Here is a 21,348-nt window from a genome sequence, read left to right as displayed (position 1 = left end):
AATGTTTGCTCTGTGAATTGAAAATTTTTTGTAAGCAGCCTATACGGTTACTTGGCGATCACTGTCCACCGATCTAATAAAATGAACACCGGACTCTCGTCGCAGTTAAGCCTCTTTCTTTAATTTTATAAAAGCAAAAAATTCACTTGGTATGAAATGTTTCATTCAAAGCATATTCGTGCAACAGATGTGAGCTCAGCTAACAGAACTATGCAGTCGTCCACAAACCTGTCTATAGCACTCGACCGGCGCACCTGAGAGTACATTTGCGTCATTTACGAGTCACCTAGGGCTCGAAACGAGACATTATCGTGCATGCACATTCACATGGATCATGTTTAGCTCCTTATGTCTTTAAATGCTATATTTGGCCAGTCAGGCAGCGGTGATTGTCGTAAATGCACAACAGAGCGTGCCGCTCGAGCTCTTTAGACAGGTGTGTGGACGACGGTACAAGTAGCTTGGAATGCGTGAAAGTGCTGACTGAGTACCAAGCGGAGGAGAGGTCAGGAGAGAGCGGGGGAAGGGAGGTGAAGATGGCTTGATTTAAACTTTTGCCCCGTTACTCGGCTACTGCTGCTCACTTTGTCCTCATCCTCGTCCTGCACACTGCAGTGTGGTCGGCCCCTAAAGCCTTGTCCTTCATGCCCACAATCATGTGGGTTCGCTCCGATGGTGGCAACGTCCCGAACAACGCGGGGCCTGGAGGCAAGGATGGCGGCGAGAAGACATACATCGGCCGAGCGGAACACAACGCAGATCTGATTCCAGGCAAGGTGGAGGCTTCGCACGGCTGCTGCTGTGTCGTACGCCGGCGGCGAGCACCGCTACGAAAACTACGAAGTGAGCAGAGTTTCAGTGTGGCGTATACGTTTCTCCCAATCAGCTTTACAGGCCTGTCTCCATGTTCTGGTGCTTATCTACGCAAATGTATGTCTGTATATGCAGAGCTTCCCACCTAAAGCGATTTAAAGCGAGCCAAGGATTAAAAAGAAACGGGCCTTAACATGCGTGACAGATGTAAACAGCTAACCGCTGTCGTAGGTATCCGCAATCAGCCTTGGCTATTTTCCCGTCTCTCCGCGCTTACTTTTCAGCGAATACCACTGAAAGAATTAGCTGAAGAAAACCGCAGAACGCTTACTCCCTTAGGGTTGGGGACCTGCAACACTTCCTGCCTGTCGTTCGCGCGTCTGATATCCGCCGTTCGCGTTTGCGCCTTTCAGGCTGGAAGTGCATGCTCTCAGCAGCCACTGCTGAACCAGATAAGCATTCATCCCCATAAGCAGGGCACGATGGAGTCAACTGTGAAGTTGTAACCCATAAATGGTTCCTGTATGAGAAACGGTGCCTCCGTAGGGCGGAAGCTGGCGAAGGCCACACCCCTCCTCGGGACTGGCGAGCCACCAAGGATTTACGCGTCCTTCGGGTCCATTGGCTGCAATTGATTTTTATGGCTGAAAATTAACCAGGCAATTTTTAGATGGAGTGAGTATGTGCGTAAGCGTGCCATCTCCTCTTTGATGTGGTATGGTTGCGACGCATTCTCAATAATGCATCATCCGGAATCCTCGATCCTTCAACAGGGGCTTTATTCCGAGTGCTTGCGTTAGACTCCCGTCTGCCCTCACACGTGCCGTTGACATCTCGTCTTTTTTCTACAGATCCTGGTGTTTGACGGTGCCTCGGTGCACTGGGTCGCGAGTTCCGGCGGCTCCGTTCCGGGCAGAGCCGTCGAGGGCGGCCGAACTTCTTCCGGCGAGAAGCTATACATCGGCCGCACCCACCACGAGGGGACGGTGACTGTGGGCAAGATTCAACCGTCCCACGAGTGCCTCTACATCCCTTACGGCGGTTGCGAGCACCGCTACACGGGCTACGAGGCTCTGGCCCTGCAGTAGTGACTCTGAGAGAACCATGGAGGAAGGAAATGTGAGGAGAGGCCCCGTGTCTGCCAGATGCATTACGAAAAGCGTGCCGGAAGACACGCGTAAATTCTAAGCCTACTTATGAGGCAAATAGCAGCGGCGGCAGCATGGCTGGCGTGTTGCCGCCGCTGGAAACGGCATGGCACGGGAGAAGAGGGAGCTGCCTCAGGTATACATGGCTTGCACGTGACGTCACATCCGCCTGCTCGTTGACCCGGCGACCATGCTTGTGACCCAGTCGCTCAGTCTTCGTTCAGTGCTGTGCTGCCGCGGATGCTTTCAAATTCGTGGCACCGGCACCGTTCACAGATCTTCTTCATCCGATTTGTGCCTGCTATGGCGCCGCATGAACCTTTAAACGCGGGTTAATACTCTAAACTCATCGGCAGTATTCGCCTTCGTTACGAAGACAAGTTGAAACTGTGCGATGATATCGATCCATACACGCTGCGGCCCGGAGTGGACACAAGTGCCGATGTGAGTGGCTTCCCCGAGATTTCGCACGGCGACATCGTCACGTATCTTGTGTTTTCCGCGAACTTTGTGACTTTGGAAAACATGAAAGCGTACAAAGCTTTGGAGTCCCACAATTATTTTACAAGCGGCTGGGTGAAGCACCTTTCTGCCAAGGAATTCCAGGACGGCAAAGTTGTCCTGCTCGGCGAGGTAAGCATTATGAATCCATTTGATGATTGCAAACCTTGTTAATCTGTATGAGCCAAGCTGTGACGAATGGTCCGTACGCCGTTTGCGCTAAGCGCTCTGTGCGGCGCATCTGAAGCGCGACATTCGGTTATGTATGTACGCGAGCACGTGAAGTGCTCATCGGTTCCAAAAAACAAACAGAAAAACGGAACTTGAGGTCAAATCTAGGTGATCAGAATACTTTGCTTCGTGATGACCTCGGTGGCTCACTCGAGGACCCGGCGTTGAACAGCCAAGTCCGAGCTGGGCAGCGCAGTCTCCCACAGATTAAAAGAACCGAGTTGCAGCTCCCATTATGTGCCTTTGTTTTTATTTTGCACAGTCTGAATGGCATTGCAAATGAGCAGGTTCAGACAGACAAGTTCGTGCACCGAAACTCTGAAAAAAAAACGGCTCAAATGTTTTGTTCTAAGACGACATCCCTAGGCAAAGTGCAACTGAACCGCAGCAATTTTGAAACGATAGGTCAGTAAAGCCGACGTTTTTTCTCGTTGTCTTCGCAGGTGAACCACTCACAGAGGCTGGGGCACAAACCTCTCCAAGTGTGGATTTTGTGCAAGAAGGATGGCGCTGTGATCACTGCGCACTGCACATGTATGGCTGGAGCAGGGGAAGCATGCTCCCATGTTGGAGCCTGTTTGTTTGCAGTTGAGACCGGCATCAAAATGATGAAGTCAAGAAGTTGCACCCAGAAGGATAATATGTGGCTGCCCGCTTATGTCGAAAAAGTACAATATAAGCGACTCAAGGACATAAACTTCACATCATCTAAAGGGAAAAAGCGGCAGCTTGATAGCAATTCCTTTGAGGCAGGTCCAGTCAAGGAGCGGGCTCATGTCCCGCCACTTTCAGAGCAGGAGCGTACCAAGCTTTACGGCTCAATACAGGATGCCGGCATTGTTCCTTCAATTTTTTCAGTCCTCCCCGGATATGATGGACACTTTAAAAATCCTGTACCGATGCATGATGCCCGTTTGAGAAACCTCTACTCCGAAGAAATGTTGGCGCATGATTTGGATGTTTTGGTTAAGAAAGCCAATGATGTCATGCCATCAATAATTATAAGTGAAGAGACCGTAAAGGCCGTTGAAGCTTTGACAAGGCAACAGAGCAGCTCGTCTAATTGGTTTTTGTACCGAGCGGGCAGGGTGACTGCTTCTGTAATGAAAAGGGTGTGCCACACAAGCATTGATAACCCTAGCATATCACTGCTAAAACTGATATGCTATCCTGAAAAGCAGTCGCTGAAGACGCCTGCCATCACATGGGGAGTGAAAAATGAGCCCCGTGCCTTCAGGGCATACCAAACCAGTGAAGCCGAGAAGCACGACATGTTCAAGTGCTCCAAGTCGGGGCTGCACCTGAGTACAAGATATCCGTATGTTGGAGCAACACCAGACGGTCTTGTTTGTTGCGCATGCTGTGGGAAGGGTGTTGTTGAACTTAAGTGCCCATTTTCGCTCAGGGAAGTGAAGGACGTTACAGAGATGGCTACTGCAGGTTCCTGCCTGGAAGCTGTCAATGGTGTAGTCCAGCTACGGCGACAACACGGATATTTCTACCAAGTGCAGACACAAATGGCTGTATGTGATGTTCAGTGGTGCGACTTCGTGGTGTGGACACCTAATTTGTTGCACGTGGAGAGAATACAGAAAGACAGGCACTTTTGTGAGGAAATTCTGGCTGCTGGAAGAAAATTCTTCATTCATGCAATCCTGCCCGAAGCTTTTCAGCACCTACTTCACCAGGCAGCATGCTAATCCAGTGGTAAACTCTCCCAGTGATGTCTACTGTTTTTGCCGTGGACCAGAAACTGGAAAGATGGCTGCTTGCGACAACGCATCCTGCCACTACAAATGGTTCCACTTTTCATGCGTGGCACTCAAGCGAGCACCAAAAACTACACTGTGGTTTTGTCCAGAGTGCAAAGGACCCAAAGGCTAAGCAACCTGTAACACAACTTGGACAGCTGCCTCATGTTTCAACCTTGGAAGTGCGTCTTGAGGCTGGAACACACGTGGCCCATATGGGACACGCTGAAATCTGGCGTTGAAAAATGACAATGCCGTCAGCAGATTCTGAGTTTGCTTTATTCAGACATGCAGGAGCAGGACTCACAATCACTCATCCACTGAGGCTGAAGCCTGCTGTCCAGTGGCGTCGTTTGGTGCAGCAACAATTGATGCACACAAGTTAGATAGCACACAACACACAGTTACAATTTTGTCGAGTGGTGCGACTTCATCTCCTGGCCGGCACACAACGTAATCGATTGGCACGACAGACTTCAGAAAAATAAACTTATTCCTAATGAGTCCAATTACTCTTATCACGTGTATTCGCACGTTTGCGAGCTTTCTTGTGCTCTGCACATCTTCTGCTGAAAGTTGTTTCTTTCCCCTGGTAAACGCTGGCACGTGAAGCTTTGCACAGTAGAAACCAACGCTTTCGCTGATGTTAAAACCCCTGTCTGCGAGTACAACGTCTCCAGGCACCAAGTTGTCCAAAAACCCACAGTGTTCGGTGATATGTTTGTCACTTGCCCTGCCTCCCCAACCTTCGGATATATATGTAACAACACCTTGTGGAGCAATCCCAATCAGGAACTTGGCTGTATTGCTACCTTTATACTGGGACCATGTTTCACATCTTGGAAGATACGATGATGGCCTTTCTATCTTGATTTCGAAGCAATCGATGATGACTGCTACATTCGCACCAAACGAGTCGAAGAATGCCTGTGGCATTGTCTTTTGCAAAGCATCTCGTGTGGGCCAGATTATTTCATCTTTAAGTCTGCAATACGCCACGTGCAGCCACTTGTCGAAAATGCGCGATACTGTAGCCTCTGAAATACTGAACCGAAATGCAAGGTCAGCGTTTTGCAGATTTACTTTTAGCTTCATCATGAACAGAACGAATTCTTGAAATTTTGTTAGCTTATTGTTGACATTGTGTGAAATGAAGCTTGCTAGTGCTTCGAACACAGCAAATAAAACAGCAAAGTTTGGCATCCCAGTGTACAGTCGCACCTTTGCTTCACAACTTTTCATTGAGTCTTCAGTCACCTCGAGCTGCTCTTTCTCTTTCTGCAATGTGTACAGATGTTCATTCAGAACTACAGAATGCTGCTCCAGTGCCTGTATGTCTTGCATGGTCATGTCGGTTTGAACAGCGATTCCTGTATAAAAAAAAGTTTATAAGCTCGTAAACTAGAGTGGCAGCCAGCGAAACTGCATGTTGGCTAGGCATCACAAGCACTAGGTAAGCGGACCGACGCACCAAAGGCCTTGGAATGCATCGTAAGCAAAAACAAATGACCATGCATTACTATGAAAAAAAAATGCCTACTGACCTGTCTCATTTTCATCGGCGCTGACTTCCTCGGCTTGCGGTGGCTGTGGGGAATCGGGACAGGCACGCGGCGACGCCTCCGATGCCACTGCTGTCGCTTCAACATCGGCCCGTCGCTTGTGAGCGAGTCTTTTTGCTCTGCGATCGTGCCGCGCAGAATCAGCATGCCTGGTCCCGTGGCCGAGACTGAGAGACGGGGCCCAGTCTGGATTTGTCTCGTCGAACAGGTTGGACGGTTCTCCTGCGGACGCAAAGCTGTTTTCAAAGCGTTCCACGTAGTCGTGTTGGCTTTTTTTCTATAAAACGGAGATACATACAGTAGGCTCACCTTTTATGAAATGCACACCGCAGACGCGCACATTGGGGCTTTCGTGGTTGAAATTAGCACGTTTTATGCGCGCTAACCACAAGCTGCGGCGCTTCGCACTCAGAGTCTTGGTTCGCTCGCACTGGTTTTCGATCACTTTCGGCAGAGAGAAAAACCTCGCGCTAGTTGGCCTTTTCTTTCTCCCTGTAACGTCGCTGCGAGTAGAGCAGCCCACAACGGCGCAGTTGACCATGCTGAGACTGCAACGCTTATGCACACGCGGAACACAACACGAGCTGGCACTACCGCGACCACTCCAGTGCGCACGGAGCGGCGGTGGGTCATGAATATGGCGGCCGCGTATCCCAGCATTCCTGTTGATGACGTCGGTGCAAGCCATGTATATGGGACGACCGCATCTTCCGGGCGCGCGGCGGCTTCACGTCTGCCACATCACATCCTCTCCTCTCGTTTTTCCTTCCTCCATGGAGAGAACGAACGTCAGTGACGTCATTCATTTCCTAGATACTTCATCAGGGAATCACAAACAACCAACCTTGCAATGGTGCTTGTCAGAATGATAAGCAATGAATGACAACAAACATCACTGAATGGGTGCACGGTAGATAGGGGTCAGGAAGGTTTGTTTCTTTTCAACACATACAACGTGGACCAGGTAGGGGGGGGGGGGGGCGCTCAGCATGCTTAGCCAACATTTCGACAAGAGAATTTTATTCGTCTTGAAGGACATCTGGCACCCAGACGAAGACAAGACATCTTGTCGAAACGCTGGCTAGACACACTGAGGATCCCCTCCTCTCTTATTCACTTTGTGTGGTTACTGAATCGGTGTCACTTGCCGATACTTCCTCTGGTTGCTTTCTAATTTAAACCGAAAAACCACAGAAGTCGAAAAACAAAGTTGCCTCAGGAAAACGTTGATGTGCTCATCGAGGTTCAATGGGTGCCAGCAACAGTGTGGGCATTGAGGCACGCGGTAATAAAGGACTTCTCATTAGTACTCGCCACACGCAGTTCTATCACGGGTGCACTAGCATCAGTATGCGGGCATTTGCGCCTACGTCGAAATGCAGCCGCCGCTGCGCGGATCGAACCGGAGAACCCGTGCTCAGCTGCCGAACATCCCCGCCCTGGAGCTACCTAGGAGGGGCGTCCCGCGAGCGTCCGTCGTCGTATCGCAGGAGCGAACTTTACAAAACCACGCTCCAACTTTCCCTTGCTTCCTTTCTCTTCCATATCTGCACAATGTGTACGTTTCTCGCTTATACCCAGAAATTCTGGGTATGAGCAATTCCGGGTACTCCCCATGGCGTCAGATTGTACCACAACAATGAATATAACCGCAATCCCCCCTCGGGACGCTTTGCACCCCACTGGTTGTCCATGACAGCCTTAACGACTCGGTGCGATCGCAGTACAAACTTTAACTCTAAAAGATTTTGCTACGCATCGGAAGATAAGATCATTCTTATCAATATGTTCATAACAGTATTTTTACAATATTCCACAGTGGCCTCAAAACTAAAAATAACGTATGAGAAAGCTGCACTTGTGGCCAGAAAACTGTTGCACCTGTCATAGGCGTAAATGAAGATTGGGGGGGGGGCGAAAATTTTGTTCCCTATTGTTCCTTGCTATTCATAAGACTTGAAGAGGCGCTACCATGCCTCTCGGCTCGCCCTTATGGAGAGGCCTGTGCATGCCTATGCCTGAGGTGCTTTAGATACAAGCGGGGCAAAGCTTGTTCGCCGTCTTCGTAAGTCTATGCAACCTGCTGCTCAGTGTCATACGTTTTTCTGTTCGCGCGGTTGCGTTAAAAAAGGCACCTTCGAGGCACCTTCGAAAGGCAGCACCTTCGAGGATTCTGCCTTTCTGGACACCGCTGGCTTTTAGCATCCTGGTACGCCTGGTATTCGAATTGCTATCCGCACATGAACATTATACTCTGCAAAAATAGCAAAGCCAAAGGTACCTTTGAGAACAGTTCTTACACCGCGGAACCTCAAAGCTGACCACATCAATTGTTGTTCAAAACTGGAGAAAGAACTTATAGCTTTTTTTTTAAATATAAGGCTGACCGAGGCAGCAGAGTCGAGTAGGGAAGGCGGGGTGCCTACGTGTGCTGGGAGAGCCTGCCTGCACGTTGGTGAGTGGTCCCAGTCCACATCACAAATGGTGGTGGAAACATTATTACAACGAAATTTCAGCAATACTTACGCAATAACATCAATAACAGCTATAGCTCAACCATTTACTTTTTCATTCCAGTTAGTATTTCAAGAACGTTTATAAGGCCATAAAAAACTTTCGCGCGCAAATGCGTTACGCATTTTTTCTTCATGATTTCCTCGAATTTACACCGCGGAAAGTATTTAGCAAATTTTTTAACGTATATTTTACAATTCTTGATTAATATCAGTAGCGCGGAGAATGACCATGAAAGTATGAAAAACCCTCTAAGGAGAGAAACACATGAGTAATGTTAGAAAATGCAAGCCAATCACTAGGTGGCAGACAAAAGAGACACTTCTTCTGGCACAGCTTCGACACGGAGAGCCTATAGAGCAAAACTGGAGCAAAGCAAGGCGCTTTCTGACAGAAACGGAATGCCCTGAAAGATGCTCGCTCACAAAGAATCCAAGAATCCCCGACATTCTTTTAGCTAAACGCGAAGAAAAGAAAGGTGAAGGGAGCTCCCTTCAAAGTCCGCGCACCACGAGGCACGCGTTTCATCGAATTTCCGCTCGCCGCTTGTCACGCTCTGAACGTGCAGTGCCTGCTGCAGGTCACCATTTTGACCCAAGGCTTTCATTTTCGCCGCTTCGCAGCTAGACGAAGTCGAGGGAACTCACTTCAGGCTCGATCCGCATCCAGCGCAGCGCGACGACATTTCGACACCATCGTAAGAGGTGACGCCAGCCGGTTTCGGAGAGGAAAACGTCGAGAGCTGCCACAGCGGGAGAGCCGTACCGGGTGAACCCCGCCCGTAGCGCGAGCCCACGACTGCGTCCACGTAAGCGGCATCCCTCATCAACTTGTCTCTGCGGTCGTGCTTCCAGCTGCGATGCCGCAACGCCTTCACAGCAGGCTCAAGACAGAACAGCAACGAACGCCCATTACCGCGTGCTTTCTGAAAAGCAACTACCCGCATGCCTTCGGCGGGCTGCCCACAGCTCCTCCAGAGGATGTTCCTCTGTTCGTGCTGGACCTGCTTCGGAGCCCATGTTTTGCGAACAAGAACAGTATCCTTGCTGTACCCCATCGATGCGAAATGCCTGTCCCGCATGGCGCGCAAGAACGCTCTGGTCGGCATGAACAGCTGACCATGATTGCAGTCGACGCAGGGCGCAGCGTCGCCATCGCCAGTGCTCGCCACCTGCTAGCACCTTTCCCTCGCAGCAAACGTGACCGCCTACTGCTCCAGGTTTCGGCCCCAGCTGTCGCCCGACTTCTACGTCTTCTTACGGTAGACATTGCACCTGGACCAGGTCGCATGGTCGTAGAAGCGGGACAGCTAGCCCGACTGCTGCGATATCTCGTCCAGGCTGCTGCTGCCGTGCTCTCCTCTCTTGGGACTGAAGCGCATTCACCATCCGACCTACGTGGCGTCAGAGAAGATGAGGGAGGACTTGCGCACCAGCTGGCGGCTTTCGCCAAAGCTGGTGCCCAGATTCTTATTCTCCAGATTGCTCTTGGTGTGCCTACGGCCCTCTTACCACCTGGGCTCCGTTTCATCGAAGAAGCGGAACAACCGTTCTGTGTCGTGTAGCGCGATCACCTCCCGGCCGGCTCACTTGCGGGGAAGCGGGACGTGAGAGCGCCTTGTCCGCCGAGAGCTGGACATGGAACGGGAGCGCCTGCACGATCTTCATCGTAGCCTCAGCCGACCTCGACCAACGGGACGAGTGGATGTGATTGCAGGATAAATTTATTAGCGATTGACTTGTTGTTGAAGCAATAAGACGATGATTTTGACGCCTTCATTGGTGGTTCAAGTCTTAATTCCTGCACATGTGTGCGTCCATGCATGTTTCGCTCAGTGCGCGCGGTATCATTAGTTATTAACAAACTGCATGCTTACTCGGCTAAAATGAGTACGAACATTGCCGCTACCCATGGAGTGCTGTGCTGAGCGTTTCATTCGTTCTACTTTGTTCTCTTCACTGAGCTGCCGCCAGTGTGGCATTTCCACCACATTATTTCGTCAGCCTTCTCGCCACGTGTTTTGTTTTGTTTGCCTTCATGCGTAAAAAAACGACGTATCTCTCCTGTACTTGAATTTCATGGTCGTGCATCAGAGAACCTGCAGAGATTCTTCTGGATGAGGTTGTAGTGCTTCTGAAAAAAAAAAGCTGCGGTTTACTGTTAAACTAGGTTAGAGAGCGAAAGTTGTGGTGTATCGCGCAACTATGTAACGTTGAGTGGTTTCGCGTTCCTGATACTGGATAGGCTGCAGCGCGCCCACCCTGCCACCTTGGCAGGTTGCAGTTCAATTAATGGTCGAATGCGAGAGATTGGTCACCCAATGAACGCTGCGGCCTATGGGTGCAGTGCTGAGTGTCTGCCCCAACGTCGTAAGCGCTAATGCATGCAGCCCACATCTTTCACCACTGCCACGTAGTACCTCAAAACGCGGTTTAGGCGCCCACTGACCCAGGGAGCCAGTTACGCGCATTTCCTTTCCTCAAAATCATCGGAGTCTAGAACGTTGTCAACGCCAACGCCAATGACCGCAATGAACGCCGACGACCTATGGCTTCAGTGCCGCGTTTCTGCCACAACGTTGTCAATGCCAATGCATGCAGCGCACATGTGTCACTACCGCCGCGTAGTTTAAAACGCGACTGAGGTGTCCACTGTCCGGGCTGGTGGGGGGGAGTTATGCGCCTTAATTTCCTTTGCCTTCGAAGCTCCCGCTCTTCATCGCTTTCGGCACAGCTCCGGAGCGGCTCTGGTCCCTGAAGGTCAAAGCGACGGAGTCGGCGAAACTCGCGTAAAGTGGCATAGTAAAGCTTGCGCTAAAAGAAGAAAAAAGTTGCCAGAGAGCGTTAACGCATAGCTTCAAATCGTGAAGCACCCGCCGGTTAAGCTGTTAAGCCAGAGAACGCCGGTTAAGCCAGAGAACGCGTGTTAGAGGCCGCGTTTGGGCGAATGCGAAATGCATGCCGCCTGCGTGCTGTGGGACGTCTAGCAAGCCAAAGCGACGCAGCCAATTGGCCACTTTGGCTCGTTAAACCCAATGTATCAATCAAATCCTGGAGAGGTTCAGAGTTGAAAAGGCACTGAGGAAAGTTTAAAACCTTATTCTTATAAGTAGGGGGTGGGAATATTCGGTTTGCACCGAAAGAAAACTGACAAACGTTCTGTATTTTTTTATACTAACAATAAACCCGCTGCGGTGGCTCAGTGGCTAGGGCGCTCGGCTACTGATCCGGAGTTCTCGGGTTCGAAGCCAACCGCGGCGGCTGCGTTTTTATGAGGCAAAACGTTAAGGCGCCCGTGTGCTGTGCGATGTCAGTGCACGTTAAAGATCCCCAGGTCGTCGAAATTATTTCGGAGCCCTCCACTACGGCAGCTTTCTTCCACGCTCTCCTTTATCCCTTCCCTTACGGTGCGGTTCGGGTGTCCGCCGAGATGTGAGACAGCTATACTGCGCCATTTCCTTTTCCCAAAAACCAAAACAAAAAATAATTAACTCTGCTGTACTTGGGTTTTCTGGTTGTGCATGAAAGAGAATAAGCACAGACCTTTTCAACGTGCGTAAAGTGCTGCTGAATAATAATAAAAAAAAACAGTAGCCGTAGGTCATCAACCCATAGCTTCAAATCCTGAAGCTCCCGAGGCAGTTGGTCCGCCGAAAATTCGAAGTACTATCGCCTATATACTCAACAATTCCGGACAAAAGCATGCTTCAATGGGGAAGAGGTTATGAACGCATTTTTTTGTGTATTGTAACATTTGACTATAAAAAAAATCAATATATCCGCAGATATACCGTGTGTAGGCTTGCATTTTTTGGCTATTACCGTTCTTGCTATCGACAAAAACGCTCCCCATTGGTTTTATATGGCAGTCTTAACCACTCCATGCGAGCGATGGAAAGAGTATAAAAGCAAGACTTTGCAACGCATCGGAAGAATGGACCAATACCTTCAATATTTCCACAACAGTAGCTTACAATATTACAATATTCAAAAATTTTCCTTAAAAAATACTGGACATAAAGTAAGCTAAGAGCGTGAAAATCAAGCGACTGAGCCATAAGAGAAAACATAAATATGAAAAACGTAAATTCAAGTTGAATTCTAAAAACTTGATCACGCAAAAATTCAAATAAACGAAATAAAAGCAGAAGCAATGTACGGGCGAGCAACACACAAATACATTTTGCACGTTTACGCAAGTGAAACTTGACTTTTTTTGTCTGGTCGCCTTCATGCTGAAATAAGATACGCTCGAGATAATTGCAAAAGTGTTTGTTGCTTTCTGCTAACTGCTCCCTCCTTCATTCACGGAACGAACTGTGAAGGAAGCAAAGGCATTACAAGAGCAAAGGTTCGGACTGGAAATAAAAAGTGACCACAGCTGGAATTCAGAAAGAGTTCGAGGGCCTCTGGCAACTGTTTCCTTCCCCCATGACCTCGGTCTACATAGGCCGCATGGTGACGGCAGCAGTGGAATCGCCATCGAACCGTCTCCAAACGTGACACTTTTTCTCAACGCTTGCGCGTGGTTTCGAGATGACGGTGGATTGTAACGGTTACAGACGTTGTCAGCGTCCTTATACGCCGTGAAGTAATGCTTTAACCAAGTACAGGCTCTACCAAAGGGATGACCGTCGGCGAGCAGAAGGCCCTACGCTAGCAGGCGAGGCATGCATGATGAGGTGGTGGACTCTGGGCATGCACACGGCGTGTCTAAAGTAGCGCAGCAATGCGTCAAAAAATTTAACTGCATTGCTTAATCTAATGATCCCGTTCATTTCGCCGCAAACCTAGCTGATATTCATTGATTGATTGATTGGAAAGAGGGTAAGGGAGGTTAGGATTAGGATAGATTAAGGATGAGAGCAGTAGTTGGCTTCCTCAGTCGAGGAGCCCTTCGGATTCAGCGGCCGGTTGGATCAGCCGAAGCTGCCTGCGCGGTTCTGAGTCAGCCGCAAGTTCCTCGCACTGCTCAAGATTAGAGCTATCGATCTTTGTTTGCTGTTGAACCGTGCGGCTGCGATATACTCCTTTGATTCTCTCGTGCGACCGATTGTAATTCGTACTCATAGAATAGCCAGCTAGCTGAGGCGTACATCTGAAAGGTAAAAAACTTTTTTCAGTTAAAACCGAATTTCAAAAATGAATTCGGTACGGTTATCAGTATCTTTTGTTGGGTTCAAACCGAAAACTCCAGCCCCGTACTTATATAATATTACACGGTCTCAAAGCTGGCTCAGTGCCCCCTCCAACGCAGAACCGCTCTGGAATTAATTACTGCATGAGGTTTAACGAGCCAAATTGCAACACATGGGTTGTGTCCCTTTGGATCGTTAAACATCGCACAGCACACCGGGACACGGCCGTCATTCATTTAGATTCCATCGAAACCCGACCTCGAAACTGTGCCCTCGGGCTCAGCCGAGCGCTCGAACAACGGACCAACTGCGTCGGGAGCTTCAGGGTTTGAAGCTATGGGTTAATGCACTACGGCTACTATTTTTTTTATTCAGCACTTTACGGACGTTGAAAAGCTCGATGCTCATTCTCTTTCATGCACAACCAGAAAACCAAAGTACAGCTGAGTTAATTATTTTTTGTTTTTCACGCACGAAGGCAAACACTCCTAAGAACGGGTAACGAGAAAGATTACGAAATAATATGCGGGAAATGCCACATTGACGGAAGATTACTGAATGGTCAGCACAACACTCCATGGGTCGCGGCAATGTTCATGCTCACTTTAACCGAGTAAGCAAGCAATTTGTTCATAACTAATAACGCGCCGCGCCCACTGAACGAAACATGTATGGATGCACACATTTGGAGGAATAAACACTTTAAATACTAATAAACGTGTCCAAATCATCATGTTGCTGCTTCATCAACAGTTTAATAGGAAAAAAAATGTATCCGGTCGCTCCACTCATTACTCCTCCCGTTGGTAGACGTCGCTTCGAGGCTACGACGAAGATCGTACGGGCGCTCCCGTTCCATGTCCAGCTCTCGAAACACACCGCGCACTGACGTCCCGCTTCCCCGCAAGTGTGCCGGCCAGGAGGTGATGGTGCTACACGAAATGGAAGGGGTGTTACGCTCCTTCGACGAAACGGAGCGCAGATGATAAAAGGGTTGTCGACGCACCAAGAGGAAGCCGGAGGAGAGGTAGCGGGGCACCTAGCGTGCGCGAAAGCCACCATCTGGTGCACAAGGTCTTCCTCGTCTTCTCTGAAGACACGGAGGTCGGATGGTTAATGCGCTTCATATGTATCAAAAACACGTTCGGTCCCAAGAGCGAAGAGCACGGCAGCAGAAGCCTGCACGAGATCTCGCAGCAAGGGAGCTAGCTGTCCCGATTCTACGACGATGCGAGCTGGTCCCGATGCAGAGGCTGCCCTAACAAGACGCAGAAGTCCGGCGACAGCTTCGGCCGAAACCTGGAGCACAAGGCGGTCCCGGTTTCTGCGATGATGACGTGAGAATAGCGAAAAGGACGTCAACAGGCGCTGCACACTGGCGATGGCGACGTTGTGCTCTGCGTCAACTGCAATTCTGAACAGTTGCTCATGTCGACAAGAGCATTCTTGGGCACCGTCAAGGGCAGGCATTTCGCGTTGATGGGGTACTGCAAGGAGACTGTTCTTGTGCGCAAAACCTGGGCTCCGAACCAGGGCCAACAGGAACTGAAGAACATTATCTGGTGCAGCTTTGGGCAACCCACAGAAGGCACGTGGGCAGTCGAATTTAAGAAAGCAAACGTCCAGCGCGAAGGAGCGGCTCCTGGAGGATCGATGCTGTTCTATCCTAAGCCTGTTTGGGAGACGTGCAGCAGTACAGCTGGAAGCACGACAGCAGCGGCAAGTTGATGAGGGACGCGGCTTACGTGGGCACAGTCGTGGGCTCGCGCTGCACGCAGTGTTCCCCTGGGAAGGCTCTTCAGCTCTGCCAACTGTCGACGTTGTCCTCTGCAAAAGTCGCTGTGAAGCGCCGAGAATGAAATATTCTGGACAAAATGGCGACGGCAGCAGGCAGGGCACGTTAGCGCGACTAAAGCGGCGAACGGAAATCGGAAGAGACGCGTGCCGCGTGGTGCGCGGGCTGAGCGGTGTTTAAAGCGAACTGCCTTTATCTTTCTCTCCTTGTAGGTCATTTAAAAGAGGTAATGGATTTTCGAGCTCTTTGTGAGGAAGCGTTTTTCAGTGCTTTCAGTTTGTGCCCCGTAACGCAACTCTTCGCGTTGCACTGGCGGGTTTCGCTTATTGAATCCCATATGTCAAAACGATGACCGATCAGGTGTCGGTCATCTGCAATCTATGTCGATTTGCCTACATTTGCCGATATTTCTTTGCTGGCGTGTCAGTGAAGAGGTTTCTTTTTCTTTTCCTCGGTTATTGACATTATCGATGACAAACAATGAGGATAAACTCTATCTGGGCAAGATTTAGAAGATTGTATTCTGTATAGACCTTTCCATCTGATACACGCAGATTTCAGAATGGCATGCTCTTTGAACTGTAAACAGGTGCTGGTAACTTGTGCTACCTAAAAGTGAGTCAACTGAGAGGAGAAACCACTGATTTTTAATAAACAGAACCTTAGAGAACCTTCAGTGTACGTGTCCATAGGAAGCCTTTGGTCACTTTACCTCTAACCGCGGTGTCCCCCAGGGCTCCATCCTCGCACCCCCCCCCCCCGTCATTATTTAACGTAACTTTTATACCTCTTGTGCGAGCGCTAGAGAAAATGCCTTCTGTACTCGTCCTTGCGTATGCCGACGACATAACCTCGTGGTCCTGTCATCCGGATGGGTCTGTGCAACCGTCGGTGCTCCAGCAAGCGCTGGATACCTTAACATCACGACTCCCCCCTTTGGGTGTGACCCTATCGGGTAATAAATCCTGTTTCCTTCGCTTTGGAAGTAGATGGGGCTTGCGGAAAGCAGCCCCTTTCACCCTCACGGTAGATAATTCTGAAATTCCTCAAGTAGAAAGTGTGCGTGTTCTAGGTCTTCTACTTCATACATCTGGGACTGTGTCAGATATCGTGGGCGGCTGTGGTGTTGGTTGGCGCCGAAGTTACAATTAATCGGGCCAACCTGCCCACCACTGCACTCTCCGTAAGTTCGGAGGGGGAGGAGCGACAAACTTCTCCACCCCGCGTGCGAAAGATTGTGATCCGACTGCTGACCGGCGATAGGGGCCACGCCTGATTAGTCGTTGACCGGAGGCATGAGACGTACGCAAGTTCCGTAGCGAATTAATTTAATTAGGCAAACAACAACCAAGTATTACAATATGCCTGACAAGGTAGCGCCGTACACTGACGTGACGCAAATAACACAAGCACCAATTAAACACGTTAACACAACAACTAACACAAAGAAAGAAACATCAGGGCGATTGCTATACAAAAATGTTACGAGACGGAAATACAGTACAAAGGATTACAACGAGAAACACAGAAAGCAAAAATACAAAGATAAAGGAGTTGAAGTGAGTGGTGAGAAACGATGGCTTAGCTGCGGAGTGGCAAGGTCCGGTCGCAGGGAGCGTCGGGCTGCGGTTGCTCGCCGCGGGGCTGATGGGGGCTTCCGGATACGGGCGAACTTGGGCCTCGCGTCTTCGGGACCACCGTCGCCGCGCTCTACGCGTCAGATCTCCTCCTAGGTTCCTTGCCGACCACTTCCCTGGCTGACCTCACTCACGACCACACGCACCGAAATCTCCAGAGCAACTGCCAGCGCGCGGCGTTCCCGTCGCTCCCTTCGCATGGCAAAGAATGAAAAAAACAACAACACAGGGGAAAAAAAAGACTCTTCAGGAGCCACGCACAGAGGAATGCAGCTCAGAAAAAAAAGAACACATGAAGGAATGTCGAAAGAATTCGGCACAATGCCTTAATCCCACGAGGAGTCATTGGGGGCCGCGAACAGTGCCGGGGCATTCAATCCGCTTCTGCTGTTCCTAACACGTGCAAGCGCTTGCCACCTGTATGGCAACAATGCTAGGAGGGGGGGGGGGGAAGTAGTTTTGAGTGACCCCTCCAGCGCTATGGTGAGAATGCCGTTCCCCCGCGGGGAACGGCATTTGTGTTTCGCGACGTGTTTCTGGGAAACAAAGGTCAAAGCTGGACAGGGCAGGCATGAACTTTGTGGCAGACTGGGACTCCGTGGCTAAACGCGACCCGTAAATCGGCGTACGCTACTCTCGGTCTGATTCGACGCATAGCTATGCGCTCTGGCGGAGCGCGTTCTGATACAGCCCGTCAGCTTGTGCGCTCCATGTTCCAGCCGCGGATAGTGTACCAGGCACGAGTTCATCGCCTCACCCGTGGATAGTGGGACTCCCTTGAAGCAATCAATCAGGAGGCTATGCGCGAAATAACTTATCTCCCTCGTATTATACCCATACACATTCTGCAAGCGTACGCTCAACTTAATACATGAAGTGAAATCACAGACCAGCGTGAGGCAAACACAGCACGCAAGATGTCGCTTCAGCTTCATCGTTTACTGACTCTTCTTCTATGGTCATATTGCAACTCACAGACCATCACTCCTCTGCTTCGCCGCCGATATCAGTCGCACATCTACCTACATGGTGCCTAATATACATCGATGTATCACACACAGTACTGCAGGGAGTTACCGCAGTTTTACAGTCCCTCCCATCCTCATCTTAACTCCCGCACTACATATAGTGCGGATACTTGCACCCTGCTTGCCTTGGAGCTTCAAGCGATACACAGTGCAATTGCTTCCCTTCCACTCGCACCCACTTTCGATATTGTTCATATTTACACTGACTCTCTTGCCGCCCTTAAGCAGCATAAGGCGGTCCGGCGCACATTCCAGATTACACAATCCATTCACCAACCCTGCAAAAAATACCCCTATCCTGTGCGTGTACACTGGATTCGCGGCCATGCTCACGATGCGCATAATATTCATGTGGATACAATGACACACCTTGACACATCAGACATCCCGCCGCCTTCCCCTCTTCCCCCAGACCGGCTCCTGACCCATGTTTCCGAGAAACAAGCATTGCGTTAGCGAACACGCGCTGTAATTATTCCGTGTTCGTACCCTCTCCCACGTAGTCTCACTTGGGAGGGGGAGGTATCCGTGCGCCGGATTCGGGCAGGAGCGGCTCTGACTCCCTTTGTGCGTCGTCTGTGGCGTGGCAAACGTTTACACATGACTGACAAGTTACAAGTGTCCCCATTATGGTGCTGCGCACGAACTCTGTGACGCAAAACACTTGCTGTCAACTTGCCCGGCTACAGCCTCCGTGAAATGACGCTTCCTAAGTAAGGTAGGCCTGCGATGGGACTTTGAAGACGACTATCGCAAGTGGACTCATGATAATCGCTCTATCGAGCACTTTTGCCACTTTTTAAGCAAGGCTTGTTTAGACTTCTTTCTCTCCCTTTCTCATTATGCCTAATGGCAAACATCTCGAAAAAAAAACGTGTTCCCGCGTCCAGCGTGCTTGCGCTCGATGCACACACCAGTGCAGTGAGCAAAATGGGGATGCCATGCATGGACCGCAGATCTGATTGAATACTTTGCGAACGGAATGGGGATAAGCACTGCACGAAGTCGCAGTCACGGATGTGCTTCGAGCAGACAGCGCTTACTTTCGACGCCTTGAACTTGTCAGTCATCACAGCAAGCTTTCGATCTCGCAGGAACCCTTTGAAGACGACCTCATCACGGCCGTCGATGCCCGTGGACCCAAGCGCCGAGCATTACCTCGGCATGTTGAATCCACTGCTCGAATTAGAGCTGACATGTTTATTCGCCAAAAACGGTGTCCACGTGCCGATTTTTTTTCCGAGGGTGGACCTCGGCATTCCCCGACTCCTCATCGTGACGTCACTGACGCCATATGAATGAGGATTCTCTTCGCTGTCCTCTCCAGCTCTCGGTGTGGGAGAGTAAACGGTCCAATATTAATCCGCGATCACGCAGGTGCTTAATTTGTAACTGAAAAGGAAATTGTCGTCTAAAATAAGGTAAGAATTAGTTAAAAGATTCGGCGAGAGCCGTCATTGGTCGCAAATCTCACGCGGAGGTGACGGCTACTTCACAGACATAGTCAACAAGTCACTACTTACTCAGTCAGTTTTCTTATACTTACTCAGAGGACTTCTGGCAACTGTTTCCTTCTTTCATGGGCTCCGGCTGCATAGTCCGTAAGGTGACGGCAGCAATGAAAGTGCCGTCCCACCGTCGCCACACATGGAACTTTCTTCGCAACGCTTGTGCATGCTTTCGAGTTGACGCTGGCTTGCAACGGTTACAAGCGTTGTCAGCGTCCTTACATGGCGTGAAGTAATGATTAACCAAGCAGCGGTCAACGGCTGCGCCAGGGCCATGACCATCTGCGAGAAGAAGAGGCTACGCTAGCAGTTGAAGCATGATGAGATCGTGCATTATCGTCGTGCACGCGGCATATCTAAAATAGAGGAGCAGAACGTGAAAACACATAGCTGCACTGCTTAATCCAACAATCTCGCTTTCCTCGCCGCGATTCTGGCCGCCACACTTCGTCACTTCTCTCTTGTGACCAATTGCAATTATTCAACAGTTAGCAAGTTGTGGCGCATACATCTGAAGCATACTGGCCTGTTCCGGTTAAAACTAAATTTGAAAAAAAATGAATTCATTGTTTCTCAGTTTTATTTTCGGTTCAATCCGAATATTCCAACCCCCTAATTATAAGAATAAGGTTCTAAAATTGACTCAGTGCCCCCTTAACTCTGAATCTCGTCAGGGTTTGATTGGTACATTGGGTTTACCAAGCAAAAGCGACCAATGGACTGTGTCGCCTTGGCTCGCTAAACTTCGCACAGCACACTGGCGGCATGCATTTCACGGCCGCTAACACGAGTTCCCTGGCTCAACCAAGTGCTTTGACCACACAGCTTAACCGGCGGGTGCTTCACGATTTGCAGCTATGGGTAATGTTCACTAGCAACTTTTTTTTTAGCGAGAGCTTTACTACGCCATGTTACGCGAGTTTCGCCGACTCCGTCGCTTTGACCTTCAGGGACCAGCAGCCGCTCTGGAGCTGTGCCGAAAGCGATGAAGAGCGGGAGCTTCGAAGGCAAAAGAAATTAAGGCGCATAATCCTGAAATTTCGTTGTAATAATGTTTCCACCACCATTTGTGATGTGGACTGGGACCACTCACCAACGTGCAGGCAGGCTCTCCCAGCACACGTAGGCACCCCGCCTTCCCTACTCGACTCTGCTGCTGTAGTGTAGTTCGGTGAGCCTTATATTTAAAAAAAAAAGCTATAAGTTATTTCTGCAGTTTTGAACAATTATTGATGTGGTCAGCTTTGAGGTTTCGCGGCGTAATAACTGTTCTCAAAGTTATCTTTGGCTTTGCTATTTTAGCAGAGCATAATTCTCATGTGCGGATAGCTATTCGACTACCAGGCGTACCAGGATGGTACAAGCCAGCGGTGTCCAGAAAGGCAGAATCCTCGTGAGGGCTCGAAGGTGCCTTTTTTTTAACGCCACCGCGCGAACGAAAAACGTATGACATTGAGCAGCAGTTTGCATAGACTTACGAAGACGACGAACAAGCATTGTCCCGTGGGTATTTAAAGCATCTCAGGCGTAGGCATGCACAGGTCTCTCCATAAGGGCGAGCCGAGAGGCATGGTAGCGCCTCTTCAAGTGTTATGGGTAGCAAGGACCAATAGGGAGCAAAATTTGCGCCCCCCCTCGACCCCCTATGTCGAGTGCACCCCCCCCCCCCCAATCTTTATTTACGCCTATGACAGGTGCAACAGTTCTCTGGCCGCAAGTCTAG

The 21,348-nt window shown here is 49.9% G+C and overlaps 2 protein-coding genes across 3 annotated transcripts in view; one reads left to right on the top strand and one right to left on the bottom strand.

Moving 5' to 3' along the window:
• LOC144113159 (natterin-3-like) overlaps nucleotides 1–5,482 on the top strand; it is a 63,254-nt gene extending 57,772 nt beyond the window's left edge. The window contains exons 3-4 of one of the 2 annotated variants that reach the window (XM_077646088.1): nucleotides 1,665–2,594; nucleotides 3,137–3,508. In XM_077646088.1, the coding sequence (XP_077502214.1) occupies nucleotides 1,665–1,901 (237 nt within the window). In that variant the 3' untranslated portion in view covers nucleotides 1,902–2,594; nucleotides 3,137–3,508. Of the gene's footprint in view, nucleotides 1–1,664; nucleotides 2,595–3,136 lie in introns of those variants that run through there. The other variant, XM_077646087.1, reaches the window with a different exon arrangement.
• On the bottom strand, nucleotides 4,754–6,280 carry LOC144113160 (uncharacterized). Its single transcript, XM_077646089.1, has 2 exons — nucleotides 5,989–6,280; nucleotides 4,754–5,814 (listed from the first exon to the last, which is right to left on the bottom strand). The coding sequence occupies exon 2, from the start codon at nucleotides 5,792–5,794 to the stop codon at nucleotides 4,754–4,756; it is 1,041 nt and encodes a 346-aa protein (XP_077502215.1). The 5' UTR covers nucleotides 5,795–5,814; nucleotides 5,989–6,280.
• Nucleotides 6,281–21,348: the final 15,068 nt, after the last annotated feature.

The sequence above is a fragment of the Amblyomma americanum genome, chromosome 1 (assembly GCF_052857255.1).
Source record: "Amblyomma americanum isolate KBUSLIRL-KWMA chromosome 1, ASM5285725v1, whole genome shotgun sequence".
Classification (NCBI taxonomy): Eukaryota; Metazoa; Arthropoda; class Arachnida; order Ixodida; family Ixodidae; genus Amblyomma; species Amblyomma americanum.
This window is presented reverse-complemented; position numbering and strand designations above follow the sequence as displayed.

Coding starts and splice junctions, on each gene's coding strand:
- LOC144113160 (XM_077646089.1), bottom strand. CDS start 5,794: ATGACCATGCAAGACATACAGGCACTGGAGCAGCATTCTGTAGTTCTG.